Raw genomic sequence first — 22,837 nt, 5'->3', positions numbered from 1 at the left:
ACGATTACAAATATGTCAAATTCACGAATTCAATCTAATGCTGTATCCGAGGAAGAATCTGAGAGTCTGATTCCTCAATCTCATCCCTCCCGGATACTTGTGTTGGACTACGCAAAACGTGGCTATGGTGGTGGGAATACACAAAACCATCATATTTTTAAAAAGCGTCCGGGGCACTGTCCCAATTTCACTCCCCAGGTATTACAACAAGTTGGTGCTGCCACCAGACTACGTGACAGCATTCTTAATGCACCTGGTAACACTTCCTACAATTATGCAAGATCTACAGCAGCACCAGCACTGCCAATTTATAAACACTCAACAAATTTCAAATTCATCCCAATTTCCTATATCTAAACACATCTCAATCTTCCCAATTGGGGCCCTTACCTCACAGACACCCAATTCCCGTACAGACATCTCAGAATTTCCTGAACAATATTTTTTTACCATTTACCCAACACTCGGAACCAAAACAGACAAGGGACACTGGATGCATAGGTAACTCGACAAAATTTACATCTAATGACATCAGCAATAATTTCCAACCCAGATCAGATCACGAACTGAGTGTGATCAATTTGACTCCAGATGCATTAACCCCCAATGAATTATCAGTCCTTAAATTGGCGCTAAGTTTCTGCCCTACTGCAAGTATTGATATATATATATATATATATATATATATATATATATATATATATATATATATATATATATATATATATATATATATATATATATATACACACACACACACACACACACACACACGATACCATCAAGGATTTATATCTGTTGGCAAGAAACCTTACCAACAAATTTATGTTTGACCCTGACAGAGTTCGTATAAGGGAAAAAAGGAAACTAGCTGACCAAATGAAAGCATTCTACAATGCAAGATTTCAGAGCCTTACGAGACCTCATGCTACTTCTGGAGGAAAGTGGGGAACACCAAGGGGATCCCTCGCCCAGCAGGGTACAGGATTATATGGATAATATGTCCTCAATTAAATGTTTAAAGTGGAGCTCCACCCAAATAGAGGAAGTTCCGCTTTAAAGACTGGTCCCCCGCTCCCCATGAAGGATTGGCACCTGTGCGGAGTGGGAGGGAAGTTGCAGGCGCCAGCGAGGGTAGTTGTCCTCCTACCCTCCCTCCTCGTAGTCTCCTGGAACATGTAACAGGTCCCAGAAGACTACGGGGCCATTCAGGAAGCACAGTGCTACTCACGCATGCGCAGTGGGCACCTGGCAGTGAAGCCGCAAGCCGTCACAGCAGGATGCCCACACTGAAGATACCGGCGCCTGGAACACCAGACGGCTGGCGAAATGGGCTGAGGGGAGGATACAGCGGGATCATGGGACAGGCGAGTGGCTGTTTTTAAAAGTCAACAGCTACAGTTTTTGTAGCTGCTGACTTATACTTTAACAGTGTGAGTGGAATTCCGCTTTAAGAACAAGTCCCAAAAATGTACTGATCTAACAAGCAATCCTAATGTGTGGGCCTTCCTTACAACAGTAGTAAGTGAGGTCAAAAACATGAAGATAACCCAGTCTGAGTCCAACTTAGGGGTCCCACACTGAGACAGACGTTCGTTTGACTTAAAAATCGTCCCAATACAATTATTCAACCAGCTGATAATGGTGGAAATATAGTCCGAATGACGAATACACAGTATGAAATCATGTGCTATGACATTCTAAAGAACCAACAATGGTATAGGCCCATATCCTACAATGTAGTAATCAGATTCAATAAGGAATTTAAACAACTTATTGCTTCAGCCTATACGGAAGGCATAATAGATCAAGAAACATAACTACTTAAACATCCAACATCCTCAGGAACCTACATTTTATTCTATTCCCAAAACACATAAAAGTCTAATATCACCACCAGGCCGACCTATTGTATCTGGGATAGGGTCTATCACGGAGAACGCTAGTAGGATAGTCTATTTTTTTCTAATGCCTCATATTACCAGACTTCCTTCCTATGTTCGTGACACTGGAGTTGCTTAGACAAAACACGAGGATGTTACCATTCCCCCAGACACACTGATAGTTACCATTGATATGGAAGCCTTATATTCTAGTATTCCACACAAACAGGGTGTCAAGGTGGTACGAACATTTTTGATGGGACAGGATAGAACACGCTGGCCATCAATGAATTCATTTTGCAACTTTTATATTTCATTCTTACGCAGAATTGGATTGCATTTCTGGGGTCCCACTAACTCCAGGTGCAGGGCGTGGGCATGGGCACGTGTTGTGCCCTGCCTACGCCAATTTGTACATTGGGGGGGGAGTTGGAACGTGAATTTTTTTTTAGACGAGTCTCTCGTCATGTAATTTAGCCATGCGTTGTGCTGGCTAAGATACACTGACAATATTTTGATGATTTGAATAGGGTCAGTCCAGTTACTCCATGAATTCATGGCAAAGTTGAATTGTAACAATTATAACCTCCATTTCACCATGAATCATATGGATGCTATTCCATTTTTGGATGTAACAATATCCAAGAATGCTGACAGCAGCTTGGGTACCAAACTTTACCGGAAGGTCACGGCAGGAAACACTATTCTGCATGCCGCTAGTGCTCATCCATCAACTCTCATCCAAAGAATACCTTATGCACAATACAATCAGTTAAGACGGAATTGCACACAGAGGATTTCAAATGGCAGGCCAAACAATTGCAGAAACACCTTGTTATCCATGGCTATAGTAAATACATTCTATGCAGGGCTTACAATCAAGCCCTGGGGAAAACATGCACCATTATTATCATTCCTCTAGCAACACTAGCACTTACTTCTTGAGGACCCTATATTGATCAAATATGTACAAAAAAAAAAAAAAAAAAAAATTTATATATATATATATATATATATATATATATATTTATTAGATAAAAATCACATGTAGTCTATATAGACCACAAACCATTCCCAAGGCCTGTTCAAGAGGCATTTTCCAATGTGGCCGATGTTCATTTTACCCGTGGATACAATGCAGTAGGCGTTCTGAGTTACCTAATAGGGAGTTATTTACCCCATGCTTCCATGCGAATTGTGACACACGGGATCATCTAATGTCAAGTGTGGCATTTTATGTTGGGAAAAAAAGTATCATATATACTACTCCACTAATGGCAAATTTCTGACTCCGGCCAGTAGACATTTAGGCCTCCATCACAAATTTGACACCTCACAGATAAGGTTTTTGGCTTTAAATGTTGTGCCCAAGTACCCACGAGGTGGAAAAGAATACTCCAAAAAGAAACATTGTAGGTTGAACGCATCAATGCCACATACCCCCCTGGCATTAATGAAATTTTGTCTTATAAGCAGTTTCTGTAAAATTAGGTATTAGATATGCAGTAGCATAATAGGATCTATTCTTGATACGTTTATAAACAGCAAATATTAACTTAATCATCCTATATTGTTTGGCACCTTTTATGAGTGTTGGGTATGTAAATTGTATTGTAATGTACACACACACACACACGTTAATCAAACCTGTTACAGATATACAATTAAATGTATTTACACCCTAAAAAAAAAAAAAAAAAAAAAAAAAAAAAAAATTATATATATATATATATATATATATATAGATATATATATATATATATATATATATATATATATATATATATATATATATATATATATACACAGTGGGGATCGAAAGTTTGGGCACCCCAGCTAAAAATTTGTATTAATGTGCATAAAGAAGCCAAGGAAAGATGGAAAAATCTCCAAAAGGCATCAAATTACAGATTAGACATTCTTATAATATGTCAACAAAAGTTAGATTTTATTTCCATCATTTACACTTTCAAAATAACAGAAAACAAAAAATTGGCGTCTGCAAAAGTTTGGGCACCCTGCAGAATTTATAGCATGCACTGCCCCCTTTGCAAAGCTGAGACCTGCCAGTGTCATGGATTGTTCTCAATCATCGTCTGGGAAGACCAGATGATGTCAATCTCAAAGGTTTTAAATGCCCAGACTCATCTGACCTTGCCCCAACAATCAGCACCATGGGTTCTTCTAAGCAGTTGTCTAGAAAACTGAAACTGAAAATAGTTGACGCTCACAAAGCTGGAGAAGGCTATAAGAAGATAGCAAAGTGTTTTCAGATGTCAATATCCTCTGTTCGGAATGTAATTAAGAAATGGCAGTCATCAGGAACAGTGGAAGTTAAAGCAAGATCTGGAAGACCAAGAAAAATATCAGACAGAACAGCTCGCAGGATTGTGAGAAAAACAATTCAAAACCCACGTTTGACTGCACGATCCCACCAGAAAGATCTGGCAGACACTGGAGTTGTGGTACACTATTCCACTATAAAGAGATACTTGTACAAATATGGTCTTCATGGAAGAGTCATCAGAAGAAAACCTTTTCTACGTCCTCACCACAAAAATCATCGTTTGAACTTTGCAAATGAACATACAGACAAGCCTGATGCATTTTGGAAACAAGTTCTGTGGACCGATGAGGTTAAAATTTAACTTTTTGGCCGGAATGAGCAAAGGTACGTTTGGAGAAGAAGGGGCACAGAATTTAATGAAAAGAACCTCTGTCCAACTGTTAAGTATGGGGTTGGATCAATCATGCTTTGGGGTTGTGTTGCAGCCAGTGGCACAGGGAACATCTCACGAGTAGAAGGAAAAATGGATTCAATAAAATTTCAGCAAATTTTGGATGGTAACTTGATGCCATCTGTGAAAAAGCTGAAGTTAAAGAGGATGGCTTCTACAAATGGATAATGATCCTAAACACACCTCGAAATCCACGGGGGATTACATCAAGAGGCGTAAACTGAAGGTTTTGCCATGGCCTTCACAATCTCCTGACCTCAACATAATTGAAAATCTATGGATAGACCTTAAAAGAGCAGTGCGTGACAGACAGCCCAGAAATCTCAAAGAACTGGAAGACTTTTGTAAGGAAGAATGGGCAAAGATACCTCAAACAAGAATTGAAAGACTCTTGGCTGGCTACAAAAAGCGTTTACAAGCTGTGATACTTGCCAAAGGGGGCAGTACAAGATATTAACTCTGCGGGGTGCCCAAACTTTTGCAGATGCCATTTTTTTGTTTTCGGTTATTTTGAAAGTGTAAATGATGGAAATAAAATCTAACTTTTGTTGACATATTATAAGAATGTCTAATCTGTAATTTGATGCCTTTTGGAGATTTTTCCATCTTTCCTTGGCTTCTTTATGCACATTAATACAAATTTTTAGCTGGGGTGCCCAAACTTTCGATCCCCACTGTATATATATATATATATATATATATATATATATATATATATATATCTCTATTCAAATGCCTGGCTATGCTTTTGTACTTTTTTGTATTTGTTTAAGTGATTATCTATCCATGGGGGGTGGAACTATTGTGCCATGAGCGAGTCTCATGTCCAGACATGCGGCCACGGGGGCCGCAGTGCATGGCCTACGGGTGTACATATGCGTTCATGTAGCGCACTTGGTTCCCCCTCTGCCATGCATTGCAGCCTTTCCAGGAGGGTCGGGGGAGGTTCATTCTTTCCCCGTCCTCGACTGCGCACTCTTCGGCTGTGGGATCTGGCTTTCAGCCGGTTCCACCGTGCATGTGTGGTCTGCCCAATTCAGTTGTTGAATCTGGGGGATCACCCATTCCAGCGCGTGCGTGGTCTCCTCAGCCGGATTGTGTAAAATCATATGCCGCCAAAAAGTGGCGTGCGCGTCCAGATCGGGACTATTTAGGGTCAGGCAGTGTGACGGCGTTCTTGTGGCCACAATTATGGTTTGAACATCATAGGAGGATCCAGTGTGCAGTTAGGATTCCAAGTAATGGACAAGGCTATATTAGCTCAGACCAATATCTCTCTTATTGGGGGCCAAAAGCTGTTTATAGGGGCCGACCATATTACAAGGTAAGGAGATTGATAATCTGTTTTTGCTCTTTACAGTGCTACCCGCGCAGGGAGGCGAAGGGTGGATAGGCCTGTAGGCTTTACCAGCATCCTGTGTTTGGTTGGGATTAGATGGTCTGCACCACCGACCAAGTGGGGACCTCGCAGCCACATTTGTGGTTTGATCATCACAGGAGGATATAGTGTATGGATAGAATTCCAGGTAATGGATAAGGCCTTAATGGCTTTGATTGATAACCCTTTTCTTCTCTGCCTTTATTTGGGGGCCAATATAATATTTATAGGGGCAGACCACATTACAAGGGAAGGAGATTGACTATCTGTTGTTGCTCCTTACAGTGCTACCCGCACAGGGAGGCAAAAGGGGTATGGTCCTGCAGGCCTTACTAGAGTCTACTGTGCTTGGCAGGGATTGGACGGTCCACACCAACTGACCAAGTTGGACTACATTATTGATGACCAGATATTTAGAGTGTCCACACAAAGTGGGGTCTGCGCTGTTGATAACCAGAATTATATATTTTTTACTCGCGCATGCGCAGTGGGTACTCGGATGTGAAGCCGCAAGCTATCACAGCCAGGTGCCCACACTGAAGATGCCAGCCTCCTGGAATATAGGACGGCCGGTGAAACGGGCTGTGGGGGACACACCGCGGGACAGGTAAGTGGCTGTTTTTTTTAAACGTCAGCAGCTGCAGTTTTTGTAGCTGTTGACTTTTATCTTTTGACAGCGTAAGTGGAACTCCGCTTTAACTGGTATCATATTTTTAGAAATCATTGTTAATTCTTGTAACTACATGATTTTTCAATAAAGAGTATGGTAATTTTATAGAAAAATAGTGTTTAAGTGCCCATAAAGTCCATTCAGCTCTAAATATACTTTTGATACATCTAATCCATTTTGGAATAAGGCTGTAACATAAAATGTGGCAAAAACACAGAAACATTTTGTTTGTGCTACTTCAGTGATCGCCACAATCTTCTGGGTTCTGTTCTGAAAGGCTGCCCCTCTGCACAGTTAAAAAAAAAACAAACATTCTGTCATCGGCAGCAGCGCCAAGCAACTGACCCCCTGTGGTCAGTGTTTAGTGGGGCAGATCACAGTTATATGATCAGGGATGTTCAATTTATATTTTCCAACGCCTGGGGCATGCAGTTCCGAGCATCGGGCAGTTAGTTTTCTTTTAACTTTAGCCCTGCTGCAGGTAAGCAGCAGGGCTCACCTGTCAGGTGGAAGCATTCGGAAAGCAGTGCTACTGCCCAATTGCTTCCACACAGCCCACAGTGCCATACACCGCTCCCCCCTGCCCGCTATATGTCCCGGGCTCCGCTTGCCCATCTGCGGTCCTGGGACTGGTTCAGTGGGTTCCGGCAGTATGCCGGTATATGAGGGAGGAGAGCGGACACATCAAGAATGTAAACAAAAATCAAGTTACACCCAAGCATATAACCCCCCTAAATTTTTCAAGGCTCCCCATCCCCACATATACGCACAAATGTAAAAGTATGCGCTGGGTCGCCTACACATGAAAACAACGATTGCGATACACGTTACATATTTCCACGCATGCCAGAATGAGAGCAATAATTCTAGCACCAGACTTCCTCCGTAACACTAAACAGATGATCTATAAGAGGCTTTAACCACTTCCAGACCGGACACTTTTACCCCCTTCCTGACCAGGGCAATTTTCAGCTTTTAGCGCTATCACACTTTGAATGACAATTGCGCGGTCATGCAACACTGTACCCAAATGAATTTTTTACCATTTTTTTTAGATAGATAAAGCTTTATTTTGGTGGTATTTATTCACCACTGGGATTTGTATTTTTTTTGCTATGTAAATGAAATGTCCAAAAAATTTTTAAAAAAGTGTTTTTTTAATAAAATTTTGCAAATAAATAATATTTCATCATAAATCTTAGCCAAAATTTATTCCGTTATCTTTTTATCCAAATTAGTTTATAAGCAAAAATTATAATTTTTAAACATTTTTTTTACATTTTTATTTTATTTTTTTATATTATTTTTTATTTATTTTTTTTACATACTGTCACCCTAGCAGTACAGTGTCACCATGGTGACACTGTACTACTTGTGAGGGGTGATAAAGATTTTTTTTTTTTTTTTTACACCGATTGCTTTTACACCCATATAGGATGTAAAAGCAATCATTTCTCTTTCTCTCTGTGTGCATTCCTGCACTCATTGAGAAATACAGCGTGAGCTGTGATTGGTCACAGCTTGTCACATGGTACAAGGCTTTTGTGAATAGCCTTGTACCATGTGACCTCTGTGATCATTCACAGATTTCACACATAGTAAGCAATGATGTCAGAAGTGACATCTTGCTTACTACTTTGCATGTGATCACTGATTGGCCAATCAGTGATCACAAGATCGGGACCTCGTACAGAGGTCCCGTCCGACGATCGGTGTTTCACTGTGTCCGGAGGACACAGCGGGCACCGGATTGCGGTGCTGCGTGCTCCCAGGGAGCGCACACCGGATCGCATGGTAGCTGCAGTGAATTTTAAAAAGTAGCGCATACACTACTTTTGGTGCTGTGTGATTTTAGCCCAATCAAACTGAATGGGCTGAAATCGCACCACGCAAAACCGCATGTGAACTGAACAGGCACACACAATGCATTCCCATGCGATTCATTTGCAGGCATGGTTTGAACCGGCCCTTAAAACAGTACAAAACCCATTAATGTAAGTTCCAAAAAACAGTTACATTCCCGACACGTGCCAGGAATGCTGTCACGTTTGCTTGTACTCGCAACCATCAAATGGCTGGAGTCCTAACTGATCACATGTACAGCATCATGGCATTTGAAGATCAGAGGCTCAGATGGCAGTATACTTGGCTGAAAAGGATAGGAAAGTTTAGCTCCACTTTAAGCCACGAACACATGATCATCCAGTGCTAGGTCCTGCTCCCCTCTGTCTACTTCCTGGATGAGTCCTTCTTCAGGGTGTCCAAGTAACTGCCTGTGTGATGTGGTCTATTCCCATTTACTGGCTAGTAGAGGGGTCCTCTCAGGATCCAGAAGAGGACTGACAGAGCGAGGGAAGTGAAGAGGCCAGCAAAAGTTAAAGTGGTTCTAAAGTGTAAACATCTTTTTAACTTAATGCATTCCCCACCCCCAAACACTTACGTCTCCTCTGTTCATCCCAGTGCTGTCCAGGCTGCAGGTCTTCTCACTCCACTTCCTGACCTCACAGGAGACTCAGCCAGCAGCAGGAAGCCATGGTGCCTACTGCTGTCGGTCAAATCCTGCAAGGAGGGAGCACAGAGCATGGCAGAGCTGCGTTGCGTATATCTATGGATGCACAGAGCCTGGCTCAGAAGCACATCTGTACAGGCACCACTGTAGCACACATCCTGCTATGGGGGGCACCCGCAGGAAGATGCAGACAGTGCCAGTGGGGGACTGCTAAAGGATAGGTAAGGGACAACTCTGTGCAATATTGTTGCAAAAAGCAGGTAGAGTATAGAACTTAACAAAAAAATTACAAAATTACCCTTTACAGTCACATTAAAGCAGAATTATAGCCAGGCCATTTGTGAGCACAAGCAACTGTGACAGTTATAAATGGCATACCTTAAAGTGGAATTAAATGTTTATATATAGATAGAACAGACAGGTTTTTTATCGCAGAAGAGTCATGAAAGGTCTCGTCAGCAATAATACACTTATTTCTAATCCTATCAAGAATGTACATGGGCTGGGCATACGCGGCTCCATTTACATTTCTGGCACAGTGCCAGTGTACCAGGATGAATGACTCCTGTGCGCCATCATCCTGCATTAGCCAATCATGACGGACACCTGGAAGAAAATGCTGGTGAGGGATCTCCTGGGTGTCACACCACTGGAGAATAGGGGAATAGTTGACTTTAGTTCCCATTTAAAATGTAACTGTTTTGGAAAACAATTAGATAAATGGGTTGAGTTCCACTTTAATGTGGCTGTAAACCTTTCTATATACGCAATGAAGGGACTGGACTCAGGTGATACACAGAGATGACACAAATCCTCCTACATAAGGTGTGCCCATTTATCTGCAGTCTTCTCTACATCAGTTCAAAGTCCAGAATTTATAATGCTTGTCTGAGAGTTCAGAAAACAGGGCACAGAGAGCTGAAATTACACACGGCAGAGCTCAGTGAGGAGAGCTCTGAGGAGCTGATTGGAGGGAAAGGACACCCCCCTCCCCACAGCTCACAGGAAGAGAGCTGAGGCTGTCAATCTGCTGGAGGTCCCTCCCGTCACCAATTTTCTCCTGGTGTCAGGAGAACTTGTCAGACGTGATTCATGCAGATAGCAGAGGAACCAGGCAGCAGAGAGAAATGACACTTTGTGATCTGGATAGAGACAAGTACACACTATAGAGGGATATGTTTTGGTCATATTTCATGTCTGAGCCACGACCACTTTAAACACTTCACAAAAGTTATATTAGAGACACGCCGTGAATCATATTGATCACAATTGTTTGAGCTTTCAACCGATCCGCCAAGTCTCAAGTCATAATCAAAAGCAAGACAACATAGCAACAGGTAAAACAGAGGCCAAGATGGCAGCTTCCTTGGTTGTGAAGGAGAGGAGGGTTTAGTTCCACTTTAAAACGCACCGCTGGACTGTGCGACCCCCACTGATAGGGATGGCATCAGGGAGGACCCTGTGGGGGTATAAATGACTTCACCAGGTAAAGAGAAAGAAAGGCTGGGAGAAAAATAGATTCTGCCCAGAGTTGGGCTTTACTAATCATCCAGTGACCCACGGAGAGACAGCTGTGCAGCACGTTGTCACCCTCCTGTTCAAACATGTCCAGTAGCAGGGACTAATGTCTGCTGTACTGTACACAGCTGCTCGGTGCCATAACACGTCTCCACCAATCACACCTCGAGCCCCCAGCCGGCTCGTCCTCCCCTCTCTCCGCGGTGCGGCGAGACACGCGGAGTACAGAGAGGAGCCGGGAAGAGGCAGGAGAAGGAAGCAGCCGGCAGGCCAGAACTGTCCCACCGCCTGACACACAGCCGAGTCCGGCCCCAGGGGAAGGATAGGAGCCCACCTCGATGATCTTCTCCTTCTTCTTCTGCTCCGTCTTCTTCGTAGCCTGCGGCGCCTGAGGCTTTTTAGGTGGCATTGCGATAGAAGAAGCGCCGTTCCCCCTCCACTACCAGCGCACGAGGCCTCGATTTACGGCTACAGCAGCAGTGATGTCACCATTCATAGACCCCGCGAGAGTGCCGGCAGCGGCAGGTGTGATTCCGGACTACATTTCCCAGGATGCCGCTCGGCTGAGGAGAGGAAGACTAGTACATGGAGGGAAAGAAACTGAGTAGGTTGTAGAATGAGAGGGGTCGGCTTGGAGCTGAGCCAAGTGCAGACTTATGAGGCATCACGACGTGAACAGTTCTTTTTATTCACCATCAGATGGAAATTGTCGGCAGTGCTAGGACTTGCAGGGACAGTACATAGAGATTAACAGGATTTGTAATCAGTTAAAGTAGAACTATAGGCAAAACTTGTTTATAAACGTATAGAGTAAGGGAGGGTTATAACCCATAAGGACCCATTCAGACTGGGATGAATGAAATGAACCTCCTGTCTGTTCCATCCAACGATCATCAATCTGCTGGACGGATGGGGAAAGGATCACCATTCGTCTGTTTTAGTGTACCGCAGGGGTCTCCAAACTTTTCAACGGGCTGGTTTACTGTCCGTCAGACTTTAGGAGGGCCGGATTGTGACCAGTGGGGGCAGAGAATGTCCCGGGCCCAGCATCAGTGAAAATAAACATGGGGGACTATTCCTCCCATTAACCGTTTCCGCACTGCCCTAGAACAGAAATATATACGTAATTCGCTCTCCCACAGTTTTTGCAGGCCCAATGCCGACCCGTGGGTGCCGTGATTTGATCCCTAAGGGATCAATCATCCGATTTAGACCAGTGATGGTCGGCCTAAGTCGGATGATCGATTCCCTGTCCTATCAGGGATCTTCCTATACCTGTAATTACAGTTACACAGATACAAGAATTGATGACATCTTTTTCTGGGCAAATTTCATCCCAGTGAGAGAAGAATCGACACAGTGAGTAAAAGCAGCACACTTTTCACAAAACACTTTAGGATACATTTAACCCCTTGATCCCTCCCCCCCCCCCTTTTACCCCTCCACTACCCTGTCACCAGTGTCATTAGTACATTAATACAGTGTACAGATTTTTTGCTGATTACTGTATTAGTGTCCCCAGCAACTTGAGATAGCATTAGCGCCCCTCCGAGATAGCCTGTCAGTACACCAATAATCACATTTAACCCCTTGATTGCCAGGAACACGCACACATATACAATAAACCTCCATTGCTAGTATAGTGTCTGAATATCTTTGATCAGATCAGCACTATTCCAGCGTTCACATTAGCATAGTGTCCCCAAAAACACAACGTTAGTGGGATCAGCCCCAGCACCTGCGTTTAGCCCTAAGCTTCCATCCCCCACAGTTATTACCTTTTGTACCACTAGCCCCTCCCTCTTAGATAGTAAACTCCAAGGAGCAGGGCCCTCAAATCCCTCTTGTATTGAACTGTATTGTTGCTGTATTGTCTCCTGTTATATTGTAAAGCGCTGAGCAAACTGTTGGCGCTATATAAATCCTGTGTAATAATAATAATACCTCCCCTTCTCCCGCAGCAAGTGCAGTGTCAGTAGATCACTGTCACTTTTTACATTTCACACAAAACCACAGTGTTTGCAGAATCAGGCCTGATCTCTTAGCACTTGCCGATAAATTTTTTTGTCGGGGTTCAAGCAGTCCCTGACAGCCAGGTGCTTTTTTTCCCGTGAGTTGCACTAGATCTCTATAAATTTAGTGGCCAAAATGTCAATGGAAAGGTACACTAGTGAAGAGGACTATAGGATTCTGAGCATGTCAGGTGAGAGCAAAGGGGAAGACTCCCTGACACGATCAGCCTCAGAATACGAACCTGTATAAAGCATTTGATTCGCTTTCTTGGGAGTATTTGACATATATGCTGTCTAGATGGGGGTTTGGTGACGCATTTCTGGCTTGGATCTCAGCTTTATATTTGTCTCCCTCGGCCTCTGTTAAATATGCAGGTTTTTTTTCTTCATCCTTCCCTATTTTCAGGGGCACGAGACAGGGATGCCCATTATCACCTGCTCTTTTTGTTCTCGCTCTTGAACCTCTAGCTACAGCCATTTGAAATCACCCGGATATTTCTGGTGTCCCCTAGGCCAGCACTCAATACAAGGCCAACTTTTATGCGGATGATGCCCTTTTGGTTTTAACCAATCCTCTCATCACTCTCCCCAACCTCCAGGTCATATTGGACTATATCTGGCCTTCGCATCAATTTGTCTAGAACCACAGCATTGAATATTACGCTCCCTGCCGACCTGGTTGAACGGTTGCAGAAACAATTTCCCTACCGTTGGGCATCCCATTCTATGGCTTATCTTGGCGTTACACTTACATCCTCCTACTCTGCCTTATTTTTGGCTAATTATTACCCCTTATTGCGCTCTTTTACTTTCCTGCTTCATTCTTGGCAGTTTCCTTCTTTATCATGGATTGGGCGGATACATGCTGTCAAGATGACTATCTTGCCAAAGATCCTGTACTTTTTCCGCACTCTCCCTATTCAGGTCCCTGCGTCTTTTCTTTGTGTGCTGCAAAGCCGGATTCTCCATTTTCTTTGGGCTCATAAACATCCTAGAGTTCCTAGAGCCACTCTGTATACTCAGATTACAGGGATGTTTCTAGATACTAGTTGGCGGCTCAGATTTCCCAGTTGGCTATGCTTCATGCCACGACAGATATCAAATTATGGGTACTCTTGGAATTACCCAACTGTGCTCCGCTTTCCTTAACTACATTGCTTTGGCTCCCACCTAAGTTGCGCCCTCCGGATTTGAGCCCTATCATGCTTCACAGTTTACAAACCTGGGATTCTGTTAAATATTCGGATAATTTGATATCGTTTCTACCTCTTTTGCCGATTACGCATAATCCTTTATTTCCACCAGGCCTAGAAGATCCCCCTTCTTTCTCTTGGTGGACCTCCCAATGCTTTGTTATTGTACATGGTTTTCTGAGCACTCATACGTTTCCATCATGGGAGTCTCTTCGAGGATCAAGGGGGGTCCCACCACGGGAATATTATTGGTATTTGCAATTGCGCCACTGGGTCCTATCCCTCCGTCGTACCTCTACATATCCTTACCGCAAAACGCCCTTTGAACACGTCTGTCAGCATTCCCCAGGTCTCATTTCTGTAATTTATGCCTCTCAACAGTGGGTTCTCCTCACCACCCCTATCTTATGTCTCTCAATGGGAGCGAGATCTGGGTTTCTCGATTGCAGCGGAGGATTGGCATAGGGCTTGGTGGCGAAATGTTCATTCAATACAGTCACTCTTGAGGCAGCCTACAAAGTTCTCCTGCGGTGGTACTGGGTCCCGGCTTGGACTGCTCACTTTAATCCAACTGGAGGAGATAGGTGTTTCCGGAACTGTGGTCTACGTGGGTACGTCTTGCACATTTGGTGGTCGTGCCCGCGATTGATAGGCTTCTGGTCTAGGGTTTTTGGTTTGCTGCAAACACTATTTCATATTACGGTCCGTAGGGATGCAAGGGTAGCCCTCCTGCATTGCCCAGTTTTGGGTCTGTCTAGGTCTCAGCAGAAATTAGCATCCTACCTATTTAGTTCGGCCAAACGTGCTATAGCTCAAGCTTGGAGAACCCCTTCGGTTGTCTTCCAGGGGGAGAAGACCCGGATGAATGCTATGTTGATCAGTGAACAGATGTCTAGCGTTCTTCATGATTCTCATCCGAAATTCCTTAAGGTTTGGGAACCTTGGGTACGTTATTCCCTGCCTCCGACTAGTTATGAGCTCTTATAGTCGTTGCCTGTGCTAGCCCTGGATCCGTGATTTTTCTAGTTTTCCTTTCTTCCATGTTTTCTTTCTGATTCTTTTTTTTTTTTTTTTTTTTCCTTCCTTCTAACTTTTTTCTTTCTTTCCTCTTCTTTTCCGGTAATATGATGGATTGCTGCTGCTATTATTTGGTTCGGCTTTTTGCCGTCCCTCCTTGATTTCATTGGATCTCATAATACAAGTCAGCAGGATGTATCTGTTTATGTGGTATTGTTCTGCTCTGCCCCTGCGTGGGCGTATCTTGAGCATGTATTCTTAAAACAAAACTTTCTCAAAAATATTGAAACAGAATACGAACGTGTAGACACCAGTGGTACCCTGACAGATAGCTCAGACGATGGAGAAGAGGTCCCTGCTAAGATCAGGCATACCTGGACCCTGTTCCCAGGTTGCTGAGATGTTACAATCGCATGATGACTCTCATATGCAGCAGAGTGCCAATACTAGTGCCGCTCTACATTCTGGTGAACTGGCGAGCACCAGCAGCCTAGTACATCCTGGTCTTTCACATACCAGCCCTGCAGTATCACTTGGTGACATGGTGAATCCTATAAGTTTAATACAAGCTGGTGCGGTGGCAAGCACAAATAGTGTCCCACAGCCACCAAGAATTCGCACACAGGCCCATAGAGCCGCTAGTATTCTTCCAGATGTGCTTGCAAATCCCGAATGGCAGCCCACAATTCTGCAGCACCTGTACGTCCCCCATTCACTGCCCAACCCGGAATTCAGGTGGAAACAGCAAATTTAACTACTCTCCTTGATTTTTTGGAGCTTTTTTTCATGGAAGATCTGTATGCATTGATTGTGGATCAAAGCAATTTATATGCGCAACAGTTTATCGCCGCCAACCCAAATTCAAACCTTGCCAGACTATTCACATGGAAACCCATTACAGTTTCCGAATTGAAAGTTTTTTGGGGCCTAACCCTCAACATGGGCATTATTAAAAAAAATGAATTGCGGTTGTATTGGTCCACAGACCCAATTCATCATATGCCCGTGTTCTCTGCTGCCATGGCCAGGCATAGATATAAGAGGATAATGCGTTTTATGCATTTCAATGACAACACACTCTGTCGTCCTTGGGGTGACCCTGAATTTGACCAGCTCCACAAAATTCAGCCCCTCATAAATCACTTTAACCAAAAATTTGCAGATGTCTATCCCCAACAAAACATCTGCATTGATGAGTCCCTCATTAATTTTTCTGGCCGCCTTGTATTCAAACTATTTCTCTCGAGCAAGCATGCCAGATATGGGATCAAGATGTATAAGACCTGTGAGAGGGAAACAGGCTATACATACATAAGTTTCGGATTTACGAGGGTAAAAATAGTCACGTGGAGCCCCCGGGATGCCCAGACTACATGGGGAGTAGTGGCAAGATAGTTTGGGACTTGGTGTCATCCTCTTACCATATGGGGTACCACTTATACGTGAACAATTTTTATTCAAGCGTGCCACTATTTAGACATTTGTACAATCTTGGAATTGGCGCATGTGGCACCGTGAGACCTAATCGCCGGGGCTTCCCCCAACGACTTGTAAATACCCATCTTAGAAAGGAGGAAAAAGCCTGCTTGAGAAATGAGGAGTTGCTCGCAGTGAAGTGGAAGGACGACGGGATGTTTTCGTCCTGTCTTCCAATCACACAGACATGACCATCCAAATTGCCATGGCAGCTGGTGTTGTTGAGAAGCCCCTCTGTGTCCACTACTATAACCTTAACATTGGAGGGGTAGACTTCAATGACCAGATGATGAGGCCATACTTAGTTTCCTGAAAAGCCAGACGCTGGTAAAAAAAAAAAGTGTCTGTTTATTTATTTCAATTGGCTTTACATAATGGTTTTGTGCTTTACAAAGCAACTGGACGAAGTGGATCCTTCCTAAAATTCCAGGAAGAGATTATCGCGGGCCTTTTGTATCCAGAAGGTGCTGTGGCCCAAACCCTCAACACATATGTAGTTAGCCGGCCGCATGAGAGGCATTTTCTTGATGCCATTCCTGGTACCCCGATCCAAAGGAAACCTCAAAAAAGATGTCATGTTTTTAGCAGACATGCGTTTTTAAGCATGATACTCGCTTTTTTTTGTCCCTCCTGTCCTGGCTAACCTAGTCTCTGCCTTAAGGACTGCTTCCATCGCTAACACACACTAATGGAGTATTATAGAGTACAGCACAGTTCAGGTCACAAATTTACACAGGGTCTCGAAAGATATTAGGTAGTCAGGAAACTGGCTTTTGCATTTTGAGAGACCCTACAATCTGTTTTAAAAAGTAAAGTTTAAAAAAAAAAAAGCATAAAAAGTACAAATCCCTTTTAAAATTTTAAAAACCAAAAATAGTTATAGTTTTTTTGTTGTTAGATAGTTAGTCTGGCTGAAAAAAAAGACAAAAGTCCATCCAGTTCAACCATAAAAAAAAAGTTATAATCCTATACTCACAGTGATCCAGTGGAAGGCAAAAAAAACTCAGCAAAGCACAATCCAATTTGCTCCTGCTGGGGAAAAAATTCCTTCCTGATCCCCCGAGAGGCAATCGGATATTCCTTGGATCAAATTTACCTATAGATGTTAGTATCCAGTTATATTCTGTGTATCTAAGAAACAATCCAGGCCTTTTTTGAAGCAATACACTGAGCTGGCCAGAACCAACTCTTGAGGGAGTCTATTCTACATTTTCACAGCTCTCGCTGTGAAGAAACCTTTCCGTGTTTGGAGATTAAATTTCCTTTCCTCCAGATGTTGTCGTTGTTGTTACTGATTACTGTTACAATTTTACTGTTTCATTGTTAAACATTGCTGTTTTCTTTGCAGGAATGTCATTCAGCTGCAGCACCGACTTGTTTGTTCTGACAGCAACAGGGTCTTGCTTTCAGAATATACATAATTCAGTGTGGGCAGTGCTGCTGGATGAGATTTTTCATCCACAGTTAAAAAAAAGAGCATATATGCTGAAGCATGGCGGCCTGGGGTGGCCAGTGGGTGGATGGCCCCTATGCTTCAGCATATATATTTTATAATATTTTTTGGCACATTTCATGTGTGCCCACCATTAGAAAAGGGGGGATGCAGAGCGGTATATTCTAATGGGCATACCACACTTTTTCTGGCAGAGATTTCCTCTCTTTTTTTTATTCAGCCCACAGGCTGCATAAAAAAGAACATAGCATATGGTTATACCATGATGATGTCTGCAGCTGCAGGCATCATCCTAGTATAGTTGTTTTCAGCCGGCGATCGGCTTTCATGTAAAAGCAAAATTAGTGACTAATTAGCTGCAGGATTGCTTTTACAAGCAGCTGGAGAAGATACTCCCCCCTCCCCCGCTGCCTTCCTCAGCCATCCCGTGCCATCGGAAGAACCTGAGAATGCAGCCAGTGTTTCTGCCAGCTGACCATAGAGCTGATTGTAGACTGGAATGGTGCCAATCATCTCTATAGTCTAAGAAATCGGAAGCTATGAGCATTTCATTAGTTCAGTTTCGCAGGATATAAACAGCGCCATTTGTAAATTGAGAAAGCATCTGATCACACCGATCTTGGTGAGATTAGATAATGTAAGGGCAGAGGAGATATCTAGAGTCTGATAGACCCCAGATTTCTCAAAAAAGAATATATGACAATGCCCATTGAAGTTATAGGGGATATTTGCATTCCCTGTGATAGCATTAAAAGTGATAAAAAAAAAATTATAGGGACAGTATAAAAAATAATCAAAATAACTTTAATAAAAAGCACCCTCACCCCCCCCTGCGCCCGAGAATGTTGACCCCGTGCCAGTATGTTAACAGCAGTTGTACCATGCATGTGAGGTATCGCCACGAACATCAGATCAAGGGCAGTAATTCTAGCAATAGACCTCCTCTTTAAATATAAAATGGTAGCTTGTAAAGGCTTTTAAAGCGTTGCCTATGGATATTAAAAATGTATGCAGTTTGTCGCCATTGCACGGGGCATGCGCAGTTTTAAAGCATGTCATGGTTGGTATCTATTTACTTGGCATGCCATCATCGTTTATATTTTACCAAATAATTGGCCAACGTATTATGTTTTTGAGCATTAAAAGTAAAAAAAGTGTATTTTTTCAAAATATTTGCGTTTGAAAAAGCGCTGCGTGAGTACTATGTGACATGAAAAATTGTAGCACCTACCATTTTATTCACTAAGGTGTCTGCTTTAAAAAAATAGATAATTTTGGGGGGTTCAAAGTAATTTCATAGTAAAAAATACTATTTTTTTTCATGTCAACAAAAAGTGTCAGAAAAGTCTTGGTCTTCAGGTGGTTAGAAGAGTGAGTGATGTGTGGCATAAACTTCTAATTCCAAAACGACCCCTTTTTGAAAAGTAAACACCCCAAACTATTTGCTGAGAGGTATGTTGAGTCAATAGAAGAATTTTTTTTTTACCACAAGTTTTTGGAAAATGGCAAAAAAAAAATATTTTTTTTTACACAAAATTGTCACTTAAATGATTTATTGCTCACATATGCCATGGGTATATGTGGAATTACTCCCCAAAATACATTCTGCTACTTCTCCCGAATATGGGCGTACCACATGTGAGAGACATTTTGGCAGTCTAGCCAAGTACAGGGCCCTAAAATCCAGTAAGCACCTTCAGGCTTTTAAAGGGCTTTATTTCCTCATAACTGACTACCTGTCACAGTTTTGGAGGCCTTGATAGGATTGCAGGATAGCACCAAACTCCCCAAATGACCCCTTTTTGGAAAGTAGGCAACCTAAGGAATTTGATAAGAAGCATGGTGAGTATTTTGCAAATCTTGTTTCTTGCCACAAGTTTCTACAAAATTCAGAAAGAAAACATTTTTTCTTTTCTTTTTCATATTTCAAAACCTTGTGAGAAAAAATGAGATCTGCAAAATACTCACCATGCCTCTTTTTTAATTCCTTGGGGTGTCTACTTTCCAAAAAGGGGTCATTTGGGGGGTTTGGTGCTATCCTGAGGAAGTGAAATGAGGATGTTACGCACCTTCAGGCTTTCAAAGAGGTCATTGGATTTCAGGCTCCTGTATGTGGCTAGGCTCCCAAAAAGTCGCACACATGTGGTATCCCCATACTCGGAAGAAGTAGCAGAATGTATTTTGGGGTGTAATTCCACATATACCGAAGGCTTGTTTGAGCAATATATCATTTACCTGACAACTTTTGTGTAAAAAAAAAAAATGTTTTTGTAATTTTCCAAAAACTTGGACAAAAAATAAATCTTCCATGGACTCAATATGCCTCTCAGCAGATAGCTTAGGGTGTCTACTTTTCGAAAAGGGGTCATTTGGGGGTGTTTGTACTGTCCTGGTATTTTAGCACCTCAAGAAATGTGATAGGCAGTCAGAAAGTAAAAGCTGTGTAAATTCCATTATCTATACCATAGTTGTAGATGCTATAACTTTTACACAAAGCAATCAATATACACTTATGGGGATTTTTTTACCAAAAACATGTAGCAGAATACATTTTGGCCTAAATTTATGACGAAATTTGAGTTTTATCGGATATTTTTTATGACAAAAATAAGAGAATATCGGGGGTTTTTTTCAAAATTTTCTGGGTTTTTTTTTGGTTTATAGCGCAAAAATAAAAAGCGCACAGGTGATCAAATACCATCAAAAGAAAGCTCTATTTGTGAGAAAGGACATAAATTTAATTTGTGTACAGCATTGCATGACCGCGCAATTGTAAGTTAAACTAGCGCAGTGCTGTATAGCAATAAATTGCAGTATCTATACCATAGTTTGTAGATGTTATAACTTGGCTAGATGCTATAACTTTCACACAAAGCAATAAATATACACTTACTGGGATTTCTTTAACCAAAAACATGTATCAGAATACATTTTGGACTAAATTTATGACAAAATTTTAGTTTTTTTTATTATTTTTTATGACCAAAATGAGAAAATATTGTTTTTTAAAAAAAAAAAAAAAAATTCTTCAAAAATGTTTTTGTTTATAGCGCCAAAAATAAAATGTGCATAAGTGATCAAATACCACCAAAAGAAAGCTCTATTTGTGTGAAAAAAGGACATATATTTCATTTATGTACTGTATTGCATGACCGTGCAATTGTCCGTTAAACTAGCGCAGTGCTGTATAGCAAAAAAATGGCGTAAATTGCAGTATCTATACCATAGTATGTAGACGCTATAACTTTCACACAAAGCAATCAATATACACTTATTGGGATTTTTTTTTACCAAAAACATGTAGCAGAATACATTTTGGCCTAAATTTATGACTAACTTTGACTTTATTATATATTTTTTAAAGCGGATGATTATGACAGAAATGAAAAAATATAGCTTTCTTCAAACTTTTCTGTCTTTTTTTGTTGATAGCTCAAAAAATAAAAAGCGCGCAGGTGATCAAATACCACCAAAAGAAAGCTCTATCTGTGTGAAAAAAAGGACATAAATTTTATTTGGGTACAGCATTGAATGACTGCACAATTACCAGTTGAAATAGTGCAGTACCGAATAGCAAAAATGGCCTGGTCAGGAAGGGGAGTAAATCCTCAGAAGGGCAAGTGGTTAATACCCATCATTGGTATTAATGGGAGGAATAATGCCCCATCATTGGTTCTATTTGTGGGGAAAAAAAGGATGTAAATTTCATTTGGGTGCAGCGTTGCATGACCGAGCAACTATCAGTTAAAGTAATGCAATGCCGTAACGCAAAAAATGGCCTGGTCACAAAGGGGGATAAATCCTCTGGAGGGCAAGTGGTTAAAGCCTTTTATAGGTCATCAGTTTAGCGTTAAGGAGGAGGTCTGGTGCTAGAATTATTGCTCTCACTGGTGTGCGTGGCAACATAACATGTTTCACAATCAACGTTTTCATGCGTAGGTGCCCCGGCATGTGCTCTTACATTTGTACGTGCATATATGTGGGAGAGGGGAGCCTCAAATTGTTGGGGTTTTTTTTTTGGGGGGGGGGGGGTATGTGCTTGGGTGTAACTTTAATTTTTGACAATTAAAAAAAAAATGTATTTTCACTTAACTATGTGATGGTTTTTGGTGACAGATTCTCTTTATTGAGACGTCCAGGGTCTAAAAGACCCTGGATGTCTCACCTGTACTCCACTGGATGTAATGCAGTGCACATCACACTGCATTACACTCTTTCCCAGCTTCAATGGCCAGGAAATCTGTCAACAGGGACCTGGAAGTGATATCATAACGTCATTTCTGGGTCAGGACAAGAAGAGGAGGGGAGCAGACGTGTCCACTCTCCTCCATCCCCTCTGCACGCTGGCACCTGCTGAACTGGTCCTGGGTCTGCAATTGGAGCCTGAGAGACATAGCGGGCAAGATGGAGGTACGCAGGGTGGCGGAGGAGGCTGGCACTGTGAGCTGTGTGGAATCAAGTGGCGGCAGCGCTGCCAACCAAATGTTTCCACCTGACAGGTGAGCCCTGCAGCAGGGCTAGAGGTTTAAAAAAACGACCTACCTGGTGCCCGGGACTACATGTCCTGAGCATCGAGTGATACAAATTAAACATCCATGATGGTGATATAATATTCCAACTGAAAGAAAAGTTGTTCACAGCAAGACCTGAAGCAGGTAACATTACTATTAAATACTTCCTGCTTATATTATTATCCATAGAAAATAGGATAAAACAAAATTATGTACATAGGGAAACAGAGAGGAAAAAGAAGACAGAGGCAGTTTCAGAAATCCTGGCAATCGTGAGCTAATCACATGCTACAACTGTAATGGAGAAGGTTACATAGCTAGTTTCTGTCATCTTCCTGACTGCAGACTGCAAGGGAGCTTACGGGCACCTTATGCTTGATTTCACATCTCTGCCAAATAAGGGAATCGGACCTAGAAAAATGGCAAGCCAGTTTCAAATTATGTCTTATAAAGGGGATAATGATCCTGAGGCCACTGTA

The 22,837-nt window shown here is 42.3% G+C and overlaps 1 protein-coding gene across 1 annotated transcript in view; it reads right to left on the bottom strand.

Annotated features, from left to right (window-relative positions):
• Nucleotides 1-11,192, bottom strand: part of ZC3H15 (zinc finger CCCH-type containing 15) — a 60,807-nt gene extending 49,615 nt beyond the window's left edge. Inside the window, exon 1 of the mRNA XM_089691431.1 lies at nt 11,031-11,192. Coding sequence (XP_089547557.1) covers nt 11,031-11,105 — 75 coding nt within the window. The 5' untranslated portion in view covers nt 11,106-11,192. The remainder of the gene's footprint in view (nt 1-11,030) is intronic.
• Between the last annotated feature and the right edge of the window lie 11,645 nt (nt 11,193-22,837).

The sequence above is a fragment of the Staurois parvus genome, unplaced genomic scaffold (genome assembly GCF_062004578.1).
Source record: "Staurois parvus isolate SC_StPar_1 unplaced genomic scaffold, SC_StPar_1.0 ptg000022l, whole genome shotgun sequence".
In the NCBI taxonomy this organism is placed as follows: domain Eukaryota; kingdom Metazoa; phylum Chordata; class Amphibia; order Anura; family Ranidae; genus Staurois; species Staurois parvus.
This window is presented reverse-complemented; position numbering and strand designations above follow the sequence as displayed.